The following is a 21,209-nucleotide window of genomic DNA, read 5'->3' as shown; positions in this document are numbered from 1 at the left end:
TATACCTATAAGTAGAATCTTTTTTTAATTTTAAGGATATTTTATTATCTTCTATCTAATTATTAATAAGTTTATCTTTTATTTTTATTTAATTTTATTTTATAATATTACTCTTTAGACTTTTTCTATTTTACTTTATAGCTTAAAGATTAATTTATTATTTTCTATCTTTTTACTATTATAATCTAGATATTATAAGAATATATTTATAAAATTATTCTTCCCGAGCTGATACTTAATAATAAAATTATAGAGTATTAAATATATATACTATCTAGCTTATTAGCTATTTAGCTTTATATTCTTTATAAAAATCTATAAGTTATAGTAGTTACTTAAAATCTCTACTATTTTTACTAGCTTTTTAAGGTAGTATTACTAATATTTAAATAACTTAATAATAGCTATTAATTTCTAGTTAAATATACTATATATTAACTTAAGGCCTTTAAACTTTCTAAATTAAAATATTATAGAGTAATAATATTCTTTTAAATCTAGTTATAAAATAATACCTATTATAGTATTTAGTTTTTTAGCTTTACTTAATATTATTAGATAGATTAAAGTTATATAGTAATCTTAAATAGTAGGAATAAATAATAAGAGCTATATCTAGCATTAGAAGAAATAATAGCTAAATAATAAGGTTATTGCCTACTAGTCTCTGCCTAAAGCTTCTATTTAACCCCTCTAACTTCAACCCTATTATCTATAGTTAACAACCTTGCTATTTGCAGTTAATAACCTTACTATCTGCAGTTAATAACCTTAAAATAGTAACCTTATTCCGAGTAATAGAATATAAGGGAGACTAATATCTCCTATTATTAAGAGACTAACTTCCCTTCTAATACTTATTCTATCTTAATAAATTTTATCTAAATAACTTATTACTATATCGACTATTAATTGCAAGGCTCTTATTATATATATCTCTATATATTAAGAATATAAATCTAGATTCTAGTATAGTATAGAATTCTATTAGAATCTTTAAGATAAAAGGGAAAGATATAAGCTAGATAACTATTTAAAATTCCTTAGAGAAAGAAACCTTCTAGACCTCTTACTATACTACTTAGAATACCTAAATAGAAACTAAAGAATTATATTAGCTATTTTTAGATGTAGTCTATTTCTTAATAATAGAAATAGAGCTAATCCGCATATCTATTATAATATATATAGATATATTAATCTCTACTTAAATTAAAGGTTAGAGTTAAAATATCTCAGTAAGAAGGCTAATTAAAATATATTAATTAGCTGTTAAAATACTGCTTTTTTAGTATTATTTAGCAGTATAGACCCGGGCTTCTTATTATTCTTACTTTCTTTTAGTAAGTTATATAGTAGGCCTATAATCCAGAATATCTATAGATAAATTATTAGTAGAAGTTATAGAAGCTTAAAAAACTTATATCTTTCTATAAGTTTAGGGTTTTTTTAGTAAGTTATAGTTTCTATTTAGTAAAATCTATTAAAATACTCTCAGTTAATAAAATAAACTTAAGGAATTTTATATAATTCTTATAGAATATATACTTAAAGAGTTTTATATATAGCTCTGCTTTTATATCTATTTTAAGATTTATTTAAGGTACTATATATATAAATCTTAATTCTTAGAGAAAATAAGAATATTATCTAAATAGATAATATAGATTATATCTACTAGGCCTATAAAGTTATAGATATAGCTCTAGAAGGTAGCTAGAGTATTAATTAGCCTAAAAGATATAACTAGGCATTTAAAATACCTATATTAAATATAAATATAGTCTTCTACTTATCTTCTTTCTTAATATAAATCAGTAGTAGGTATTCTTAATATTAAGTTTAAAGAAGTATTTTACTCCTAAATTCTATTAAGAATTCTAATATTAAAGAAAAAAGTAATAATTCTTTTTTATAATTCTATTAAATCCTTTATAGTTAATATATAGTTATAATTACTGTTCTTCTTTAATATAAAAAGAATAAGTACTTCTATAGGCTCTTTAAGAGTTAGATATAGCTATTAGTTAGATTTTTCTAAGGTAATTTTATAATTTCCTAAGTTCTACTTATAATAAAGAGTAGATAGGCTATATAGAGGTATTTTACTATTAATAATATTAATAATATAATTAGTTATTTATAGTAAAGTAGCAGCTAGTATTACTAGCTTTAAATATATTTAGAAAATCTTGTAATTTCTAGAAATATTCTTTACTTAAAGGCCTATTATTTTTTTTTACTAGAGATAATATAGTCTTTTAGTATTGAGATTACTATTTAGGCTTAAGCTCTCTTTCTATATATTTATACTAATTTATAAAAAGGGATTTTCTTAATTTTTTTCTAGTTTATTTAAATTACTATTTTTACTTTATAGAATATAAATAAATATATTAATCTACTAATATAATTATAAATAAAAGAATTAGAATTTTCTTTATATTTAAATTTCTATTAATACTAATATAAATTTAAGTAAAGAATTATATATAGCCTTAGTAATTTTATATTATAAAAGATATTAGCTAGTTATAGTATATTTTAAGAGTTATTTTATTTATAATTATAAGTTAGAAGTAGTATACTATAATAGATTTTAAGCCTTAACTAATTATGAATTTTTTGCTAATAAGATTAGCTCTAGTATAAAAGTTTAAATATATATATATATTAGTAGGTTTTTAGCTATAAAGTATAATAAAAGCCTTAAAGTAAAATTTAACCTAAATAGTTAATATATTAGCTATTATAGAAGTTTTTATACTAACTTCTAGCTATTTTTTAAATTAACTTTTTATACTTTAAGAGGCTATATATACCTATTTTTTAGATATTTAATATTACTATAATTAAAATATATAAGTATTTAGCTATTAATTCTCTTTAAGTTACCTTTTTTAAAAACTAAAAAGTTAGTATTCTATATTTATTCTAAATATTATAATAAGTAGTTAGAAATACTTAAACTAGCTAATAACTAATAGAAATATCTCTAAAATAACCTAAATAAAATTAAAAGAGAAGATTAATATTATTACTAGAGAAAAATTATTACTTTTCCTTTTATTAAAAATTCTTTCTAAAAGTTAAAGAAGCTAGAAGAGCTTAAGGCTGCTAGAGAGTCTATTAATTAATTGCCTTCATTTTTAAGAGATTTATTTAAGCCTTCTTACCGTTATTATAATCCCTATCTAACTCCTATCTTTAACCTCCCTTAGATATCAGACTGCTGCAGGCCCTATTGATATCTTATTAGTAAACCTTTCTGCAACCGACCTGATATTCTATTTTATAAGATGCTTTCCTATTAGAAGATATAAGTCTTAGACTAATCCGATTTTATATATATAATTTGGTATAGCTTTAGGCTAACCGGCTAAGATATTTATATAATGACTTTTTATATATTCCCTCTAGGGTAAGTTAATAAGTTGGGTGTTATTTTCTATTTCTTCTTGCTATTAAATTATTTATTAGTTTTTATTTAAAGCTTTTATTTAACTTTTTTAATTTTAATTTTATTATTTATAGTTAATAATCTTATTATTTATAATTAATAATCTTATTATTTATAGTTAATAATCTTATTATTTATAGTTAATAATCTTAAGATAGTAATTTTATTTTAAGTAATAAAATATAAAAAAGATATTTTTTATTATTAAGGGATTAACTTTTCTTTAATACTTATTTTATTTTAATAAATTTTATTTAAATAACTTATTATTATATTAACTACTATTAATTATCAGGCTTTTATTATATATATTTCTATATATTAAAAATATAAATTTGGATTTTAATATAGTATAGAATTTTATTAGAATCTTTAAGATAAAAAGAAAAGATATAAGCTAGATAACTATTTAAAATTTCTTAAAGAAAGAAACCTTTTAAATCTCTTACTATATTACTAAGAATACCTAGATAGAAATTAAAAAATTATATTAGCTATTTTTAAATATAGCTTATTTTTTAATAATAGAAATAAAGTTAATTTATAGAAAAGTTAGGCTACTAATATTAATATTATATTTATTTAGATAGAAATAGGTATATTATATAACTTAGCTAATAATATTAAAAATACTAATAATAATAAGAGCTAAAAGTTTCTTATAGAAATTAGCTGTAAAAAATATAACTCTTAATTCTAGAAGTTATTATATTATATTAAATTAATATAGATATTAGCTACTTAAAGTAAAAGAGGGATTTAAATAACTTAGGATATTATAGATATTAGGAATCTTAAGATATTAAGTTAGGTTATAAGAGTTTTTAGTGTATTTATTAAGGTTAGAGTTAAAAAAGTTAGATAGAATTTTAATAAAAAAGAAAAAAATAGCTTAAAATTTAAAATTTAAGCTTTAATAACTATAATATATATATAATAAAAATGCAGTAAATTTAAATACTAGGTTCTTTTATTAAGGAATTATTAATATTATATTATATTTATTTATAAAATTAATTAATTTTAGAAAATATAAAGTTATAATATTAAGTAAATATTAACTTAAGCTTAGTATTTATATATATATTAATATATAAAAGTTATATAATTAAAAAAAAAAACCTAAATATTAAAATTTTAATAGAAGTTTAAAAAGCTATTATAAAAGTATTTAAAAAGCTATATTAATAAAAGTAATTATAATATTATTAAAATAATTATAAAAATTTATAAAAATATATTAAAAATAAAAAATAACTAAAAATACTAAAAAGTAAAATAACGTATATAATAAGCGAATGTCCCAAACAAGTGAATGTCCCAAAAATCCTAACCTCTAAAGTTAAAACCTCAATAAAACCACAACAATATAATTAATCAATTAAAACTAATCGCTATACTCTTCTCCAGAGGTCTCAATTATAGCCTGACAGGTCCTTGCATTATGACCAGCCTTTCCACATGTTCCACAGCGCCTTTCCCTCGGCGGCGCCGACCTTCGTCGACCACTACTTCTCGATGATTCAGCCACTACCTGCGCATTAACGTCTCTCTGATCTATCTCATCCCTTCCCTCATCTAGAGTCATCTTCCCTCTATTCTGTAGGCGGGTTCTTTTCGCTCTGCGCCGCTTACTAAGGGTCTCATTTGCCTGTCGAAGGATCTGGTTCTCAGACTTCAATAATGCTATCTGATGCATTATTGCCTTTGTTCCCTTAGAAAATGACTCGAGCGCCTCAAGGATAGATGTTGGAGAGCTGCTTTGATGCCTCCTAACTGTCTTTTGAGGTATTCGGACTGCGAGCTGGCCTCAAGGACTGTCTTTGGGGTCTTCGAGACCCAAGGGTCAGGGAGGCTGACCTCCTCCTCAACCGGTGTTGGAGTCTGTAGCTGCACATCAAGCTTTGATATGACATTTTCTGAGTCTAAAGGAGCAAGTCCGGCCCCTCGAAAACCCCCTTTGATATTGCTCTCCGTCATGGCGGCTTGGTGGGCGGCATAAAAGGCCGGAAAGAACTCAGTCTTTGAAACGTGGGTTATAGAGCATCTGATCAACTGCTCAATTTCTTGACCGTAGGCTTTTTTGAGCGGCCCAAAGCACCCGACATCAAGAGGCTGAAGTAGATGAGACGAATGAGGTGGCATACAAAGTGTAATAATATCGTTCTGTTCACAATATTTCTCAAAGTTGACTGAGTGGTGACTTTCGTGCCCATCGAGGATCAGAAGACGATAGCGACCGGTCGATCGATTCTTTGTGTGCCGGTCAAAGTGCTTGAGCCACTCAAGACCTGTCTCATTGTCGGTCCAGCCATTTTGAGTCGTCGCAATAGCCCAATCGCCCGGGAGGTTGCTTTCCCGGTACCAGCTGGCGAGGTGATATTGGCCCGCAACCACGATAAACGGCTGGATCGCCCAGCCTTCCGCATTAATCGCCTGAATGACTGTAACCCATTCCCGATTTCCAGGCTGCACTGATTTCGGGTTTCCACGCCTATCTGCACCTGTAACGACCATTCCGCTTGCAATTATGCCCATCATAAAGCCGGTCTCATCAAAGTTGTAGATATCGGCTAGGTCGATACCATATTTCGCGATTGTGTTCTCCACAAGCCGGAACCAATTGCGAATAATGGTTGGATCTTCGCATTTGGCCCTCTGATAGTTGTATTTACGAAAAAAACGCGTCTTGAGCTCTAGTTGTCGCCTGACGAAGTTAGAAGCCCAGCGCTTGCCGACAGGTAACGCGTCGCGGTCAGCGAGCAGTCGGTTAGCCATTTCTTCAACACCACGCAGTCGCGGGGGAAACCCTCGCGAATCTAGGTCGAGAATGAATTGAACAATAATCTGTTCCTCTAGATCGGATAGCTTGCGTGACTTAGGGATAATATCGCGTCGAGACTGCATGCCTTTCTGGCGGCGCCCTAGCCTTTTATTGCAGATATGGTAGATTGATGCAGCGCGTCGGATGCTTAATGATGGATTGTTTTGAAGGGCTTGAAGAGCAAGAAGGATATTAGCCTCTTTATTAAATTGAGACATGTTTGGTGGTGGTAAATTAATTGATCAAATGGAAGAAAGAGAGATTGAGGGATTTTTGGGACATTCGCTTGTCTGGGACATTCGCTTATCATGTACGTTATAATATTAATTATTATAATTTTATATAAAATTTTTAATAGTTTTTTTATAATTTAAAAATAATTAAAATTAAAAAATAAATAAATATATAATATATAAATTTAAATAAAATTAATAATAAAATTATTAATATAAATTTAATAATAATAATAAGCTTTTTAAAATAATAAAATAAAATTATAATAAATTTTTTATTTTATAATTAAATAATTAAAAGATTTTTTTTTTAAATTAATTATAAAAATTCTATAAATCTAAATATAAATAAAATAATATATACTAAATAAATAAATAAATAAAATTTAAAAATAATATAATTCTTTCTATCTACCTAGGGAAATCCCTGGTTATTTAACTATAGATTTCCCTGGGAATTCCCAGGAAATTCCTAAGGAAATTACTGCCCAACTTCCTACGGAAATCCCAGGGAAGTCCGAGCGTATCTTACCCCGCACTTCCCGGGCTTACCGCCGGGAAATGCGCCGGCAAGTCTCAGGGACTTGCGCAGCTGGGTATCCAGGGAAATCTGTAACAATTGCCCCCCGGAGGGAAGAAAGCGCACTGCCCTCGGTGCGTTGCGGGCTTGGAGACTGGTAACGGTCGTGCAGCTGGGCGCGGGCTGAAGTCGAGTCCCCAACGTCGGGCGCGTGACTGGAGGTTGATGTCGCGTCGCCGCCTGGCACCATGCTTGCAAATGAAGGCGTGGTGAACACGATTTCCCTATGAACTCCTGATGAAAACAAATTACAAATGAAACAGACATTTCTCATTCCAGCTTTCCCGACGGGCTTCCGTCATCGGCTTTTCCCCTTGTTCACTCATTTCCATCGGCCACTTGGCCTTCCCGCGTTGGTCCTCCGCCCAGCGTTGCCGGCCATCTCCACCTACTCATCGTCACCGCGGTGGTTTTGGGCCCAGGTCGCCCAAGGTAGTTTCTCAGCGTTGGCTTGGATCAGTCCGTAGGTCGTGGGGCGGGCTGCATTGGCGTTCCCATGGGTGCCGATTGGCCCTGGCTTTCCGTCGAGGGTGTGCAGGATGGCGACGGGGATGCTCTCCCCGTACTCGGCGACGTTGACGGTTTCGCGTTGGATCTCGGGCGCGGGGCAGTCCCGGATGCTCCACTGCGTCGAGGTGTGGAGCTGAATCGCGTCGGCCATGCGCTTGGAGCACACACTCGAGTCGCTGAATGCCTCGATCGTCTTCACTTCCTCGGCGAGTTTGTTGAAGGTGTCGGAGGTGGTGTCGGGGAGGACGACGGGGCCGTCCATCTTCACGACGAATCCGGCAGAGATGCCGGCGAACAACGCCGTCTGCTCCAAGGTAGCGTCCTGGTGGGTTTCCTCTTGCACGGCTCCGTGGAAGTCGGCGAAATCGAGGGCGCATTGCTGCGAGGGGAAGACCATGTACTCGTACCCGGCCACCAGGGCGTAGCACCGTTCCTTTCCTCCTTCAAGTGTGATCGTAGAGATGAAGGCGTAGGTCGGAATGGAGGGCGACACCTTGAGCCCGATGGCTGCTGGCGACTCGTTGGTTCGGGCTGCCTTGGCGGAGCGTTGGTTGAGCCGTTCCAGTAGATCGGCGGTCCGCTTGGTGGCAGGAGTCATGACGGGCGCGGGCGTGACGAAAGGATCGCTTCCCGTTCGTGAGTGATGTCGGTGATTTCCTCGGGGGAGGACAAAAGGAACCGGTGCATCGATCCGTGGTCGGTTCGGGGGGGCACCGCGAAGGTGCGATCCCAGTCGAGGGGTAGACGGTCCGGCGTCCTTGGGAAATCTTTTGTACATTGCGTCGACGAACTTTTGTGCGCCCGCCGCGCCGCCGACTGCCTTGAGGATGGCTCTGCCCTCTTCCTAAAGGGCATCGACTTCCCCGGTGGACTTGGCGGCATACTGTCGTTCCAAAAGTTCGGCGAGAATGGAGTACAGTTCAGCGCTTCCCACGCACGTTCCTGCCAGGTCGTTCTCGTTGGGCACCCGAAGGCCGTCCATGCGGGTTAGGGCTTCGGGGAGCCCCGTCGTGAACCGGCCACGGTTGTCGCGGTTGTTGGTCGAGGGCGCCATGTTGTCGCTGTCGGAGTCTTCGACAATGATCGGCTCGAGGCGGCGCCTGGTCGATCGGGTGGTGGATGGCGACGTGCTGGTGACTCTGCGGTTTGGCAGAGGAGTGGACGGGGGCAGGATTTCTTGTTCGGCCGGGTACGTAGCTGAGGTTGCTGAAGTGCGGTTGCGGGGGTCGGTTGGGTGGTAGTAATGGTACAGCGCCTGGTCACCCAGGAGCTCGACAAATCCTTGGTCTGGGTTGAAGCCTTCTGACTCGGCTCGTACTCGGTAGGACCTGTGGAGCGCCCCGTTCTGTCGGATCCACCTGCGGAAATGATGGGCCTTTTGTGCTCCCAGAAGTACGGATTCGTTTCCGTACAACTCCAGAGCTCGACGGTACCCGGGGTAATTCAGTTGGGAGTTGTTCTTTGCGAGCGGGGCGGCAAAGTCTTGGCGGAAGCTCTTATCCCGAGATGGATACGCTTCGGTGCTTGGAGGGACGTAGAGCGGCCCGCGGTCGGGCATTCTTCGTGGTTGATGTGGGCAGAGAGATGGATGGGTGGCTCGCGGACTTGAGCTGGTGAAGGTGTAGGAATTCCGCGGGAATGTTGTGACGCGGGCTTGTTTACTTTGGTGGGGTCACGTTGCTGTGTGGGTGATCCGACGTTGTCCCGAGAACATCCCTGGGAATTCCGGTGCACAATTCCCTGGGATTTCCCGGAGTTCTTCCGAGGACTCTCTTGATCCCGTCATCGGTAAACGGTTTTGCCAACCTCCTGGTTCCGATTGTCCGCGCGGATCCAATCGTTTAGGCGGCGCCGGGATTGGGGTTCATCTTCCGCTTGCCGCCGATCAGGGTGATGTTGGCGAATCGTCGGGAGTGCTTGAGGCGCTTGAGAGAACGGCCTTTGGGGTCTGAGACTTGATCTTGCCGGTATGGGCGAGAGATCCGTGGGCTTTACCCATGGTGATTGATTGAGTTGGTGATGGGGCTGCTGAGAGCAGCCCCCAAAGGGGATGAGAAATGGAGAGAGAGAGAGGAACTGGATGCCAGACGGGCCACTATTCTTATGTAGTGGCTTCGACGGGATTGTTGGGGATCCCATGCTTGCTTGGTGGGTGGCTTTCCCGTTATTCCTTCCTGGTTTCTGCCGGTCCTCCTTCCTTACCTTCCAGCCTGGGGTGCTTTCTGGGCCGTCCTCGTCCTCGTTTCTGTGGTTGAGGTGCTGTCTGTTAAGGTGCGGATTGTTAAGGGGCTGATACTTCCAGTTCTTTCCCGGGTTGTCTCGCCAGCACGATTTCCTTGCTGGAGCTTACTTATTGAGGTGCTGATATATTTGTCTCCTTTCTAGGTCGACCTGGTCCTCGCTTCGTTGCGTCCCGATCCTTCCTTGGCGCCAGTACGATTTCCTTGCTTGCGTTGGATACTGGTTCCGTGGGCCTCGTTTCCTCGGGGCTCCCCCCTCCGGCGGCGGGAATGTCCGCAGGCCCTCCTGCGTCCCGTCGTGGAGCGTCTTTCAGTGCCTTGGTATTGATCTCCCGGCGATGGAATTCCGCTATCTTGTCGGGCGCGGCAATGTATTTTTCCTTCACCCTCCGGGTTCTTGGAAAAGATCTCCTGGACCTCTGCGGCGTAAGACTTCGGGAAATCCGTAATAAGTGCCCCGGGCAGAAAAGAAGGTATAGTGCCCTTAATATATTTAAGACGTAGGGAATCATTCAGGGACCCAGTAAGTAGACGAAATATTTTGCGCGATACCGGACAATATAAATACAGACAGTTCCAACAACTTCCGCGGACCGTAGGCATTCCCAGGTAGACTTCCACCGGTCAGTTATGGTTCTATTCCTCCGTCCTGGCCACTCAGCCTCATCATCTCCTCGCTCTATCCCGACCACTTGGTCGCGTTTGTCTTCCCTTAGGACTCGGCTGGGGTGGCCTCGGGCGCGTCCTTTGGGTTTTCCTTCCACTCCTTAGTCGGGCTTCCTCAGTGGGTCGTTTGGCCAGTATCAGGTCCGTACTGGTCGGTGGTTGCTGCTTTCCTGCCTGCATGTCCGGCGCTTGGGAGTCTGGGCTTCTGGTGAGAGTCGTTATCTTCCTGGGTCGACCTGGCTTCCGTTTGACCGTTTCCTGACTTGTCCCTGTCTTAGGCCCGTCGTTCTTGCCGCCCTTGCTTGCTGGCTCCTTGGGGTCCTCCCCCTCGTCGGATGAAGACTCCGCAGGCCCTCCTGCGTCTTGCCGGGGGTTCTTTTTCAGGGCCTTGACATCGATCTGGTTCCGATGAAACTCCTCGATTTTGTCATCCGCTGCGATAGCACTCTCCTCCAGCCAGAGGTTATAGTTGCTCGGGTATCCCTTCCAGACGACCAGGTACTCCGTCGTTTTCCGTTTTCCTCGCTTGATCCTCCGGGTGTCGATGATTTTCTCGATTTCCCAGTGTCCCGTATCCTCTCGCCATTGAGTTGATCCGGTCTCCTCGACATGCACCGGTCCGGGCCGTGCCTTCGGTTCTTGAGCCAGCTTGAGGTACACTACCGACACTACCGGGTGAATGTTCAGATTGTTAGCCATATCCAACCGGTATGCCAGGTGTCCGACTCGCTCGAGGATCTTGTAGGGCCCGGTGCGTTATGTCTTCAGCTTGGGGACGCGGTCGTCGGCTACGTTATATCCTTTCCCAAGCCGCAACCATACCCAATCCCCTGGTTTATACTCGGTGGGTCGGTGGTTCGAGTCGTATTGGCGTTTTATGGCTGCCTGGGCTTCCGCGACGGCCAGACGGGCTTCTTCCCGGAGGATATCCCGGGGGAGGATATTGCTTCCTTCTCCCAAGTATCGCAGTCCGTCATCCATACGCATACCGGTGAGTAGCTCGCTGGGTGCTTATTTAATAGCGGAGGCATAGGAGTTATTTAGCGCGAATTGCAGGGGGATCAAGGCCCGTGTCTAAGGCGTGTCGGGGTAATCGCTAACGAAGTACCGCAGGGCAATTTCCACGGTCTGGTTCCGCCATTCCGATTCCCCGTCGGGTTGTAGATGCCATGCCGTAGACATAAGTAGCGAAGTTCTAAAGGCTTTCCACATTTCCTTCCAGAAGTCGCTAATGAACCTCGGGTCCCTGTCGGAAATAATATTTTTGGGCAGCCCCCAGTTACACCTGAGGAGCTCTGCTACCAACGCTCGCGCCCAGTCTTACGCCGTCCATTTCTTGTTTCCCGGGATCAGCAGACACATCTTCGAGAATTTGCAGGTGACCGTCAGCAGGCTGTCGAAGTAAGGTCGTCCGGGGTTGCTCCAAGGTTCTCCGTTAGATGGGATCGTCGGCAACCCGGTAACGAAGTCCATTGCGATGGTTTATAACGGTATCGGCGGGTATGCGATGGGAATCAGTTCTCCCGGTGCCTTTCCCCGGTCGGGCTGGTTCCGCAGACACGTATCGCATTCTTTCAGGCAGGCATGATCTTTCGGCGGAGTTTATGGATAACGAAGCTTGATGACAGTTCGTACCATATGCGCATTTCCCCCTGGTAGTACTTACGAAGCTGGGTATCGGCGATCAGTCGTTCCGCAGCTTGTCGAGGCAGGCAAAGTCAGCGGCGCCCATCCGATTTGATTATATACAGCAATCCCCGGACTCGGATAAACGGGGGACCGATTTTCTCGTTGCGGTCCCCGAGCTGCTCTAGGATTGCTCGCCATTTCTTATCTTCTCGGTATCCGGCTTCGATTTATGCCAATATCTTAGGTTCTACTGATGCTTCGGTCATATAGTGAATGCGGTCCTTTTCTCCTTCCCACGGCTGATCGAGCTCGCCTGTTTCTCCTGGTTTCACTCCGGTCTCTTTTCCTTGGAGTCGGGATAAGGCGTTCGGCACAATGTTGGATTTCCCTGGGATATGTCTGACTTCCAGGGGAAACTGACTGAGATATTGTGCCGCAATTGTCAGTTGTTCGTTGGTCCTTTTGTTTTCCGTAAAGGCTGACATCATGTGCAGGATAGCTGCCACGGCGGCGTGGTCGGTGAACAACTGGTTTGCCCTTGGTTGAGTGCAGGATGGTTCGAGTTTTTCGGCACATCCATAGCAGTCCGGCCATTTCCAATTCCGTTGGCCAGTATCCGTTCTCCGACTTCCGTAAGGGGCGACTTAGGTAGAGGATGGGCTGGATCACGTTTGGCGGGATAAGATTCCTTCCCGAAGGCTTGAAGAGCAATCTCGGGTCGTACTCCGAACCGTTCTTGAAGCAAGTCGATCCAGAGCTCCAACCCGTGCTCGGGATCGCGGGGGAAATATATTATTTCCAGAAGATGGAAATCCTTAGGAAATCCTTGGGAAATAGTTTAGTTACTTAGAAGTCTGTAGCTTTAAAGTTACTGGCATCAGGCGAATCTCTGTCGGCTAGCTGCTATGTTCAGGATGCTCCTGCCAGTTTTATCCCAGACTTAAAATACCACCAGCCCTGGTACTTTACCCACAAAACCTGGCATATTCCCCTCCTTCATCATAATCAAATACTGCGCCTCGAGGACGCGATTTCCTGTACCAACAACTGCTACGTATAGTTGGTTTTCTCAATTGTGGGCACGGCTCCGAGGTCGGTTGCCTTTGTCCGTCCCCATCCTCCTCCTCCTCCTCCTCTTTCGGATTCTTGTTGTATAGTATGGATTCTTATGGTATGTTCTACACGCCTTCTGGATGTATGTGGGATTTTGTGGTATGGAGCTATATATAGAAGGTTTCCTATATATAATAAACTATACAAGCAGTACCGTATATAACTTCCACGGAAATAGCAACTAATCTATATATCAATAGCCTCCTCCCGACCGCAACGCGCTGCTGCTGTTAAAGCCTCCGGCAAGATCACTTCCCAGTATGCCGAGTCGAAACTACCACCATCGCCACCATCACCTCCATTATCAGTACCGCCACCACCACCCAAGCGTCCACGTCGAGCTCAACGCTCTTGTAAGAGCCAGCCTCGCGCCATTGGCAATGATGATGAGCCCGTTCCAGAACTGGCACACGATGACACTGTGTTGGTTGCGTTGTCACCCTCTCAGCTTAACGCCGATATGACTTGCCGTCCGCGTGGTATATTCCCAAATTACCTTGGAAGTCAGCCGTCCACCACTAACCACAATTAATACAGCTGCTCCTCTGAATGCTCTGCCCCCTCGCCTGCGAAAGAACATTCCTCGCGCCGACGCCGACGATGACGAGTTCGTTCCAGAACTGGCCGACGACGACTATGAGTTGATTGCATTACTGCCCTCTTAGACCAAGACCCGCACGCCTCTGCGCCCAGGAAAGCCAACTACTCTCCCTGTCGCTGCCCTACTTACGCCGTCCACCGAGTTTTTACGCAAACGCAAGTCTCTCACCGATGTGGATGGTGGTGTCCCTTTTCCCCGGACCGAATACAACGACAGATATTTGAACCCCCGTTCGGGTGAAGAGAGACTTGACAACGAAGGGCACTGGGAAAAGAGAGTGCGAGAAGCACTTCAGGACCTGGACTTGCCTCGGTTTGAGACAGGATCTGAGCGCCCTGTACCCACTACAATTATGAGTGAAAGTGAGGGAGATCCCCTCTCCTTCGTCTACGACAAGCTTCAAGTGCAACCAGGGCGGAACTACCAGGTCGAGATCGTTGAAATTCGGGCCCTGTGTAGTCCCGAGAATAAGAGGCATCAAGCACTAGCATGGGAGCTCCGCGGGAGGCAAGGAAACGACATCCGGGCTTTTCTCCGCCTTAATAGGACTGGATTTATCCTTGATGAAGTTACGGCAATCTGTGGCAAGCTTGTGGATGCTCTCAACAGATGGCCGGACCTGAATGCTATTTTTAAGTTTAAGGGGGCTTACGTACCGGGAAGAGGGTCGCTACTTATTTAAACATTCTTCTCTGCTGCATAATACAGTACCCTTCCAGACAAGCCTCTTCGTTACAGCGCTCCTCTACTCCTATTTATCAAGTCTCGACCCATGGTCTGCACGTCAATTTAATACATTAACCCACAAACACTGGAGGGAAAGACGTATGAGTACTGCACTGGCAATCATGTTGATAACAACGCCCTAGTTCCCGATGCACTTGATACGCAAAGCATCCGTTTCTCCATCGCTGGCTCCTCCGTGTCTAAGCCTTCGTTGGAAGACGTCTTGATCGACCTCAACTAGATACCCGACTATCTTAGACGATGCATTCAAAAAGCAGAGAGCCTAATGCGTTTGAGCATTGCTGTGTGGTTGCGGAAAAAGTCTCCTTTTAAGTCTGTATCTGAAGTCAAGGCCTTCTTCGATAATATGCTTTGCCCCTTTTTCTCCGAGGAAGGAGCTGTTGCTCTTAATGGGTTGGACGGAAGGGTAAATAGAACTCTCTGGTTAGCTTAACGAACGTCAGTCGCGGCCATGACCATTCGTCTTCCATACAGACTTAATCACTTCGCAGAGAAAGGAGTTTGGCCGACCATTTGTCTCCAATCTGCCGACTACAGCTAGATGAAGCCTGTAAGCGATGCTGCTACTGCTGAATTGCGTCGGATAGGCGATGTGCGCAGTATATGGATAGCTCTGGCCTGAGCCGTTGACGAGACTAACAAGAAGATTTTCGCAGGCGAGACTCTAGCGAGCTTTTGCAGTAGCGCTCCTGGCGAATGCAACTTAACTTACTTTTATGGCTTATGTGGTACTACGACACCATGTGCTCTTCTTTAGCTTTACTTGATATTAGGCCTTAGAGCGTGTTAGCGCTGCGAAAATAGGGGGTACTTACCTTTTGCAGCTTGCTAGAGACTCGGCATTATCCAGGTTAATAGAACGAGCAATTACGAGCAAGGGCGATATGGTAATGGATTAAATAAAGCCATCTTCCAGGATGCTGCGGAAGAGATATTGCAATGGGTTACTAACCTATTGAAATATGAGCAGGGCATATCATACCCTAATTAGTTTACTGTAAGAAACTTATAGCCTCCCCTATAAGGAAAATGCCCTGATATGATGAGTATTGATGCCGTCTTTCCTTTTACTCTATATTCTTTAGGCCATGCTCTTATTCATGCTATAGGAAATCTTGCTCTAATGCCTGTAGCTTTAAATTTCCTGAAGTCCATCAACCTTCCCATTTTCTTATTTAAGCTCTCGGTATATTACTATCAATTCCTAGTACTAGAGTTATATATCTAGGTGGGGCAACTAGCAGAGATAGTAGAGCTCAAGCAAATCTGAAAGGACCTGGTAGCAGACTGTATACAACTTATAGCTATTCGACGCAAGACACCAAGGAGTCTTAAGACTCGCCTCCACCTTCAAGTAAGCCCGGAGTAGGTTGACTATCTAAAAGAGGAATGGGTCTCTGGAAAGATACGCCCCGGAAGTTTAACGGAAGTACCAGTGAAGTATTTCACAACTCGTCCTGGCATGAATGCGACTCTGGTTTCTGAGTGGGAGGATTATCAGCCTCATATTATCCGGATTGTTGAGGAGATTGAGCAGTGGACTGGTGTTTACCTTCCCCGATCATCCGATGGCTGCCCTTATTTTGCGCATCCGGATACAATGCCTACGATGCCTTGGAATTGGAACTGGTCCAACTGCTTCCATCTGATGTACGACAGGAAATACCGGATGACTATACTCTGTAACTAGTATTGGCTTACTGAGGATACTACTGTTACTCTCTTTCTAGAGTGTATTTTCTAAGTCTGTGTTGGCAATATGGTTGTTAAAGTCGAAGACTTAGAGGTTAAATATAAAATGAGGGCTAAGTATACTGAGTTCTTAGGTCTGCCACTCAGTATTGAGCCGAATAGCCCTCTTAGATTCACCATTATACACCGGGTACATGGGCGACAAATGCTTACAGGCTGGCCGCTACTTCCAACCCGACTTATAGACTGTATCAATAAGAAGAATAATATTCTTATCAAGACGTCATCAAGCAATTACTTCAAGTCTAACTTCCATAAGTCTTATTACCCTATGTTGAAGGATTTACTCCTTGATGTACAAATTCCTCTGGAATGGGCAGATGAGAGTATTCAGCCAAGGCCTTTTAATGCTCGGTTAGAACTTGTGGGAGTTAAGATGCTAAATGAAGAGGATAATAAGGATACGTTTGAAGGTTGGGACTCAGAGGAGGATGAGGATAAATTTGGTATTTTTGGGGAGGATGGAGTAATTAAATGGGATATAGCCGAGGAAGATGTCAATAAGGAGTTTTAATCGAGAGTGCCCGGGACATGTCCCAGGGACTTCTCGATAGTTATTCCAAGGGAAATCTGTAATAATTACCCCGGGGAGGAAAGAAAGAGTACTGCCCACTATACGTCCTTAACCCAGCTAGATTACTTTAATAACAGAGAGGCGTATATGTAGTTGTGGACGAGCGACTATATATATGCAAAAGGAGTGGTATTAGTAGAGGAGGAAATCCACCATATACTGCACTTTCAAGAAGAGGCGTAATGAATAGGGTTTTCCAATAGACTCCCCTTGGGAAAGCTATTTACAAAAGAAACATACATCATAATATGAGCCTTCCCGGCGGACTTCCGCCATCTGCCCCCGATGTCCAACTGCCGTTCTCACCCGGCCGCTTAGCCGATTGTTCCCTGTACCCCTCCTGCATTCCTACACACTGGTGCCCTTGACGGGACTTAGCCCGGTTGATACGGGTCAGACGCCTCCATCGCGGAGGTTGGTGCCCCAGCGGTCCCACGTGACGTTTCCGGCAGTGTCGTAGGCGATTTCCTGGACAGTGACGTCGGAGGGGTCGTCCCCATTTGCCGGGACTGGTCCCAGCGGGCCGGCCTGGCCCGACAAGGTGTGGCGGATGGCGACAGGCTTGCCGGATCCGTAGCCCGAGGTGTAGCGATTAGCTCGTTGAATGTCGGTAGGAGGATACGCGCGGGTGCTCTAGTCGGCATTCCCGAGTGTTTTTAATACTACCTGGAGGCGTGGACCGAGCAGTGCCGGGTCGGAGAAAACAGGGTTCTTGGCCATGTCGATGGCGAGCTCTTGGAAGATGTCGGAGGAGACGTCGGGCAGAACCACAGGGTTATCTATCTTCACGACAAATCCCCGGGAAATGCCCGGAAAAAGGGCCGTCTGTTACAGGGAGACTTGAGGGTGTATCTGGTCTTGAGCTGCCAGGTGGAAATCGGCAAAGTCCTATACGCACCGTCAGTCCGGGAACATTATGTACTTGCTTCCTGCTACGACGGCGTAGCAGCGCTTCTTGTTGCCGGGAATCTCCACATTGAGATGATGGGTATACTAGGGCGAAAATCTTAAGGCCAGTTGACGATGGCGATGTCTCGATGCGGAGTGCCTTAGCCGATTGCTGTTAGAACTATTCCAGGAGGTTTATTACACAACCGGGTTTCGGGGTGGTAAACAGGTTCTTACTGGCATGCGATGGGTAAGTGCCGCCAGAGGAGCCGGGGAGGCTGAAGGGAATGGCTGTATTATCGCGGACGATCGCGGGACGAGCGCCGCGCAGGTTGGTCCCCAACTGGAGAGTCGCAGGCTGTGTGGCCTTGGGGAACTTCTTGTACATCGAGGTTACAACGTCACCATGGCTGGTGGCAAGCAGAACCACTGATCGAGCGAATGTCCGGGATGACCTCGGGAAATCCCAGGGAAGCCCGCGCGGGAGAACTACGGGAAAACCTAACACAATAGCGCGACGCGGTCGCCGGGGAAACCCCCGGTGCAACACATCAACACAACCCCGCGGAGGTAAACGCACGCCCGCCTTTCCCTCATTCCCTCCCGTCAACACTAAGAAACCCGCACATTTTCCTCTTCCCTGGTCACATCCCAAGGAACATGCCAGACCGCGGGGCATTTGACGTTGAGCCAAACACCGACCCCTACCCATCGCGCGACCGCGCGTTCCGACACGACTTCGCTAGCCAAGTCGCCAAGATAAACCCGCAACTGGAATATGTGGGGTACTGACGCGCGCTTCAGCTCTACGGAAACGAAAACAGACTCAGGAACGCAGCCAAAGCCTACCACTTTAAGAAGTGGACACGACACTGCCCGGAGCAATACCAGGATTTCCGGAGCCGCGCGCGATCCGAGGGATACAATCCCACTGCAGGGTTCGTGGAACTTCGCGGCAACCGAGCAATCTACCATTACAACCATCCGGAGGACAGCCGCAATCTAGTCGTTCCCCCAGTACGAACCTACATTGCTGAGCCCCTCGAATTTCCACCATCCACGCCCCGACCGCGACACGGAAGGACCGAATCACCAGCTCCTACCGCCCAATCCTCGGTGCGTCGGCAAACACAGATTGAAATCCCAGATTCCGACGACGAGCTTTCCAACATGGCGCCTCCTACCACAGCGCGTGACGAACGGGGACGGTACACCAGCGCGACCACGGCGAACGAAGTCCACCCAGCCCTGACCCGGATGGACGGCTTGCGAATGCCCAACAGCAATGACATTGCCGGAACCTGCACCGGAGTCGCCGAATTGTACTCAATCCTCACCGAAGCCATAGAAAGACAGTATGCGGCAGAGATACAGGAGGAGATGACCGCTGCCTAGGAGGAAGCGAGAACGATCCTCCGCGCCGCAGGCGGAGCCAGCCGGGCCAAGAAATTCCTCGAAGTCGTCTACACCAAGTTCCCAAAGAAGACTGCGCCTGTAACCCCCGTCCTGGGAACTCACCTGCATGGGACTCCCAGCACCGGAAACCGCACCATCCGCCCAATTCCCATCATTTTCCCTAGCCTCAACGACGAGCAGCCGAGCACCGACCAGGAAGACCCATTCACAACTCCGAGCAACAAACGGGCGAGTGCCATGCTTAAACGATTGCAAAACCGCGCGGCCAAGGCGCAACGGGTCACCAAGACCGACACCTCATCTGGGCTAAAAATCTCCGTGCCCGTCCCAACCTACCCGTTCGTTATACTATAGAAATCTGGCAGATATTTTCTAAAGAGCCTAAAGGAATATCTCCGGGAAGTATGGGGAAAGATATATACAGACCTTCCTTAAGAAATCCCTGGGAAGCTCTAAGAAACTCAGCCTCTTTTATTAAGAAAGTTTCCTAGGATTTCCCTGGGATTTCCCTGGGAAGCTGGGCGGAAATCTTCCCTGGGAATTTCCTGGAAAATAGATATTTAAATAGCTAGGGATTTCCCTGGATAAATAAAAAAGAGATATTTAATTTTAATTTTATATTATAATTTAAAAAATTAATTTTTAAAAGAGATTTATTATATTTAAAAAAATTAATAATTAAATATTAAATTAAAATTATTTTTATAAAAAAATTTAATTATTTATATTTTTTTATTATAAAATTAATTTTTATAATAATATAATTATTATTATTATTTATTTTTATTATTTAAAATTATTATATAATTTTAATTTATTTAATAATATTAAATAAAATTATAAATATTATAAATTTCTTAAAATATTTAGTTATATAAATTTTTATAACTTATTAATATATTTTTTAATAATAAGCTTAAGAAATATAAAATAAGATATATTTATATTATAATTTAAATTAAAATTAAGTAATTATAATTAGTAGAATTATAATATTTTATTTTTATTTCTTTTTAATTAATAAAAAATTACTTAAATTATCTTTATAATTTAGTAATTTTTAATATAAAAATTAATTAAATAAAGAATTACTTAAATTACTATTATAATTTTTATAATTTATAATTTAAAATTATTAAAATTACTATTATAATTTTTATAATTTAATTAAATATATAAATACTCTTTTAATATCTTTATAGTAAAATAGCTTTAGTAGTTATTAATATACTTAATTATATTAAATTTACTATTTTACTATTACTAAATTATAATTTATATTACTTATTATAATATTTTAATTTATTAAATTATATATCTTATATTTAAACTTACTTTATATTTTTAAATTAAACTTAATTATTATATATTAATAGCTTTTATTTAATATATTACTATATTAACCTAAGTAATATCTTAAATTAGTTATTATAGCTTCTATAATTCCTACTACTACTTTTTCTTTTTTAAAAAACTCAAGTATTAATTATAATAGTAATATTAATATTATCTTAAAAGAAGAAAAAAAAGAAAAAGTTACTTAAAAGAATATTAAAAGCTTTTAATAAGTTAATAAAAAGCTATTTAACTAGCTTAATAATCTTTTTAATATCTTAAAGATAAATATAAAAAATAAATAGTAGTAAATTAATATTTTAATAGAATAGTATAAAAACCTACTTAAGTATAATAATAAACTTACTATAAAACTTATTAAATAGAAATCTATATATAAAAACTTTATTAAAAATACTATATTTAATATAGCTAAAGAAAAAAAATACTAGAGAAATTCTTTATTTATACTAATTTAATTTATATAATAGCTTAGCTATAAAATTTTAAGAATTTCTTATATAACTCTAAGTATACTAGTAGTATTACTTAATATAATTATTAAAAACTATAAATATATAAATATATATATCTTTTTTATTAATTAAGCTTTAAGTTTTAAGCTTTAAATATAAGCTTTA

At 41.3% G+C, this 21,209-nt stretch overlaps 7 protein-coding genes across 7 annotated transcripts; 4 read left to right on the top strand and 3 right to left on the bottom strand.

Moving 5' to 3' along the window:
- Positions 1-7,485: 7,485 nt before the first annotated feature.
- Positions 7,486-8,385, bottom strand: BGZ61DRAFT_530132 (uncharacterized protein; the record flags this gene model as incomplete). Its single annotated transcript, XM_046253517.1, has 1 exon — positions 7,486-8,385. The coding sequence occupies one exon, from the start codon at positions 8,383-8,385 to the stop codon at positions 7,486-7,488; it is 900 nt and encodes a 299-aa protein (XP_046106445.1).
- Positions 8,386-8,451: 66 nt separating this feature from the next.
- Positions 8,452-9,165, bottom strand: BGZ61DRAFT_530131 (uncharacterized protein; the record flags this gene model as incomplete). Its single annotated transcript, XM_046253516.1, has 1 exon — positions 8,452-9,165. One exon carries the CDS (start codon positions 9,163-9,165, stop codon positions 8,452-8,454), a length of 714 nt encoding a protein of 237 aa, XP_046106444.1.
- A 133-nt stretch (positions 9,166-9,298) lies between these two features.
- BGZ61DRAFT_447278 (uncharacterized protein) lies at positions 9,299-10,433 on the top strand. The gene is made up of 2 exons (XM_046245315.1): positions 9,299-9,878; positions 9,993-10,433. Exons 1-2 carry the CDS (start codon positions 9,658-9,660, stop codon positions 10,294-10,296), a joined length of 525 nt encoding a protein of 174 aa, XP_046106443.1. The 5' UTR covers positions 9,299-9,657; the 3' UTR covers positions 10,297-10,433.
- BGZ61DRAFT_447275 (uncharacterized protein) lies at positions 10,434-11,592 on the bottom strand. The gene is made up of 2 exons (XM_046245314.1): positions 10,792-11,592; positions 10,434-10,721 (listed from the first exon to the last, which is right to left on the bottom strand). Exons 1-2 carry the CDS (start codon positions 11,210-11,212, stop codon positions 10,651-10,653), a joined length of 492 nt encoding a protein of 163 aa, XP_046106442.1. The 5' UTR covers positions 11,213-11,592; the 3' UTR covers positions 10,434-10,650.
- Positions 11,593-13,300: 1,708 nt separating this feature from the next.
- Positions 13,301-14,538, top strand: BGZ61DRAFT_475564 (uncharacterized protein; the record flags this gene model as incomplete). Its single annotated transcript, XM_046248712.1, has 3 exons — positions 13,301-13,337; positions 13,456-13,734; positions 13,949-14,538. 3 exons carry the CDS (start codon positions 13,301-13,303, stop codon positions 14,536-14,538), a joined length of 906 nt encoding a protein of 301 aa, XP_046106441.1.
- A 1,824-nt stretch (positions 14,539-16,362) lies between these two features.
- On the top strand, positions 16,363-16,869 carry BGZ61DRAFT_475563 (uncharacterized protein; the record flags this gene model as incomplete). The annotated part of the gene is made up of 1 exon (XM_046248711.1): positions 16,363-16,869. The coding sequence occupies one exon, from the start codon at positions 16,363-16,365 to the stop codon at positions 16,867-16,869; it is 507 nt and encodes a 168-aa protein (XP_046106440.1).
- Positions 16,870-18,477: 1,608 nt separating this feature from the next.
- Positions 18,478-19,846, top strand: BGZ61DRAFT_515908 (uncharacterized protein; the record flags this gene model as incomplete). Its single annotated transcript, XM_046252269.1, has 3 exons — positions 18,478-18,602; positions 18,642-19,172; positions 19,224-19,846. 3 exons carry the CDS (start codon positions 18,478-18,480, stop codon positions 19,585-19,587), a joined length of 1,020 nt encoding a protein of 339 aa, XP_046106439.1. The 3' UTR covers positions 19,588-19,846.
- Between the last annotated feature and the right edge of the window lie 1,363 nt (positions 19,847-21,209).

Source organism: Ilyonectria robusta, assembly GCF_021365365.1.
Source record: "Ilyonectria robusta strain PMI_751 chromosome Unknown BGZ61scaffold_6, whole genome shotgun sequence".
Classification (NCBI taxonomy): domain Eukaryota; kingdom Fungi; phylum Ascomycota; class Sordariomycetes; order Hypocreales; family Nectriaceae; genus Ilyonectria; species Ilyonectria robusta.
The sequence above is the reverse complement of the archived record's forward strand: the minus strand, read 5'-3'. Positions and strand labels throughout refer to the sequence as shown.

Excerpts from the sequence above, each read along its gene's own strand:
- BGZ61DRAFT_447278 (XM_046245315.1), top strand. The coding sequence starts at position 9,658 with ATGAGAAATGGAGAGAGAGAGAGGAACTGGATGCCAGACGGGCCACTA. Across the intron at positions 9,879-9,992 it reads TTGAGGTGCTGTCTGTTAAG|GTCGACCTGGTCCTCGCTTC; the intron begins GTGCGGATTGTT and ends TCTCCTTTCTAG.
- BGZ61DRAFT_447275 (XM_046245314.1), bottom strand. The coding sequence starts at position 11,212 with ATGGCTAACAATCTGAACATTCACCCGGTAGTGTCGGTAGTGTACCTC. Across the intron at positions 10,722-10,791 it reads GGGCGGCAAGAACGACGGGC|CAGAAGCCCAGACTCCCAAG; the intron begins CTAAGACAGGGA and ends AACGACTCTCAC.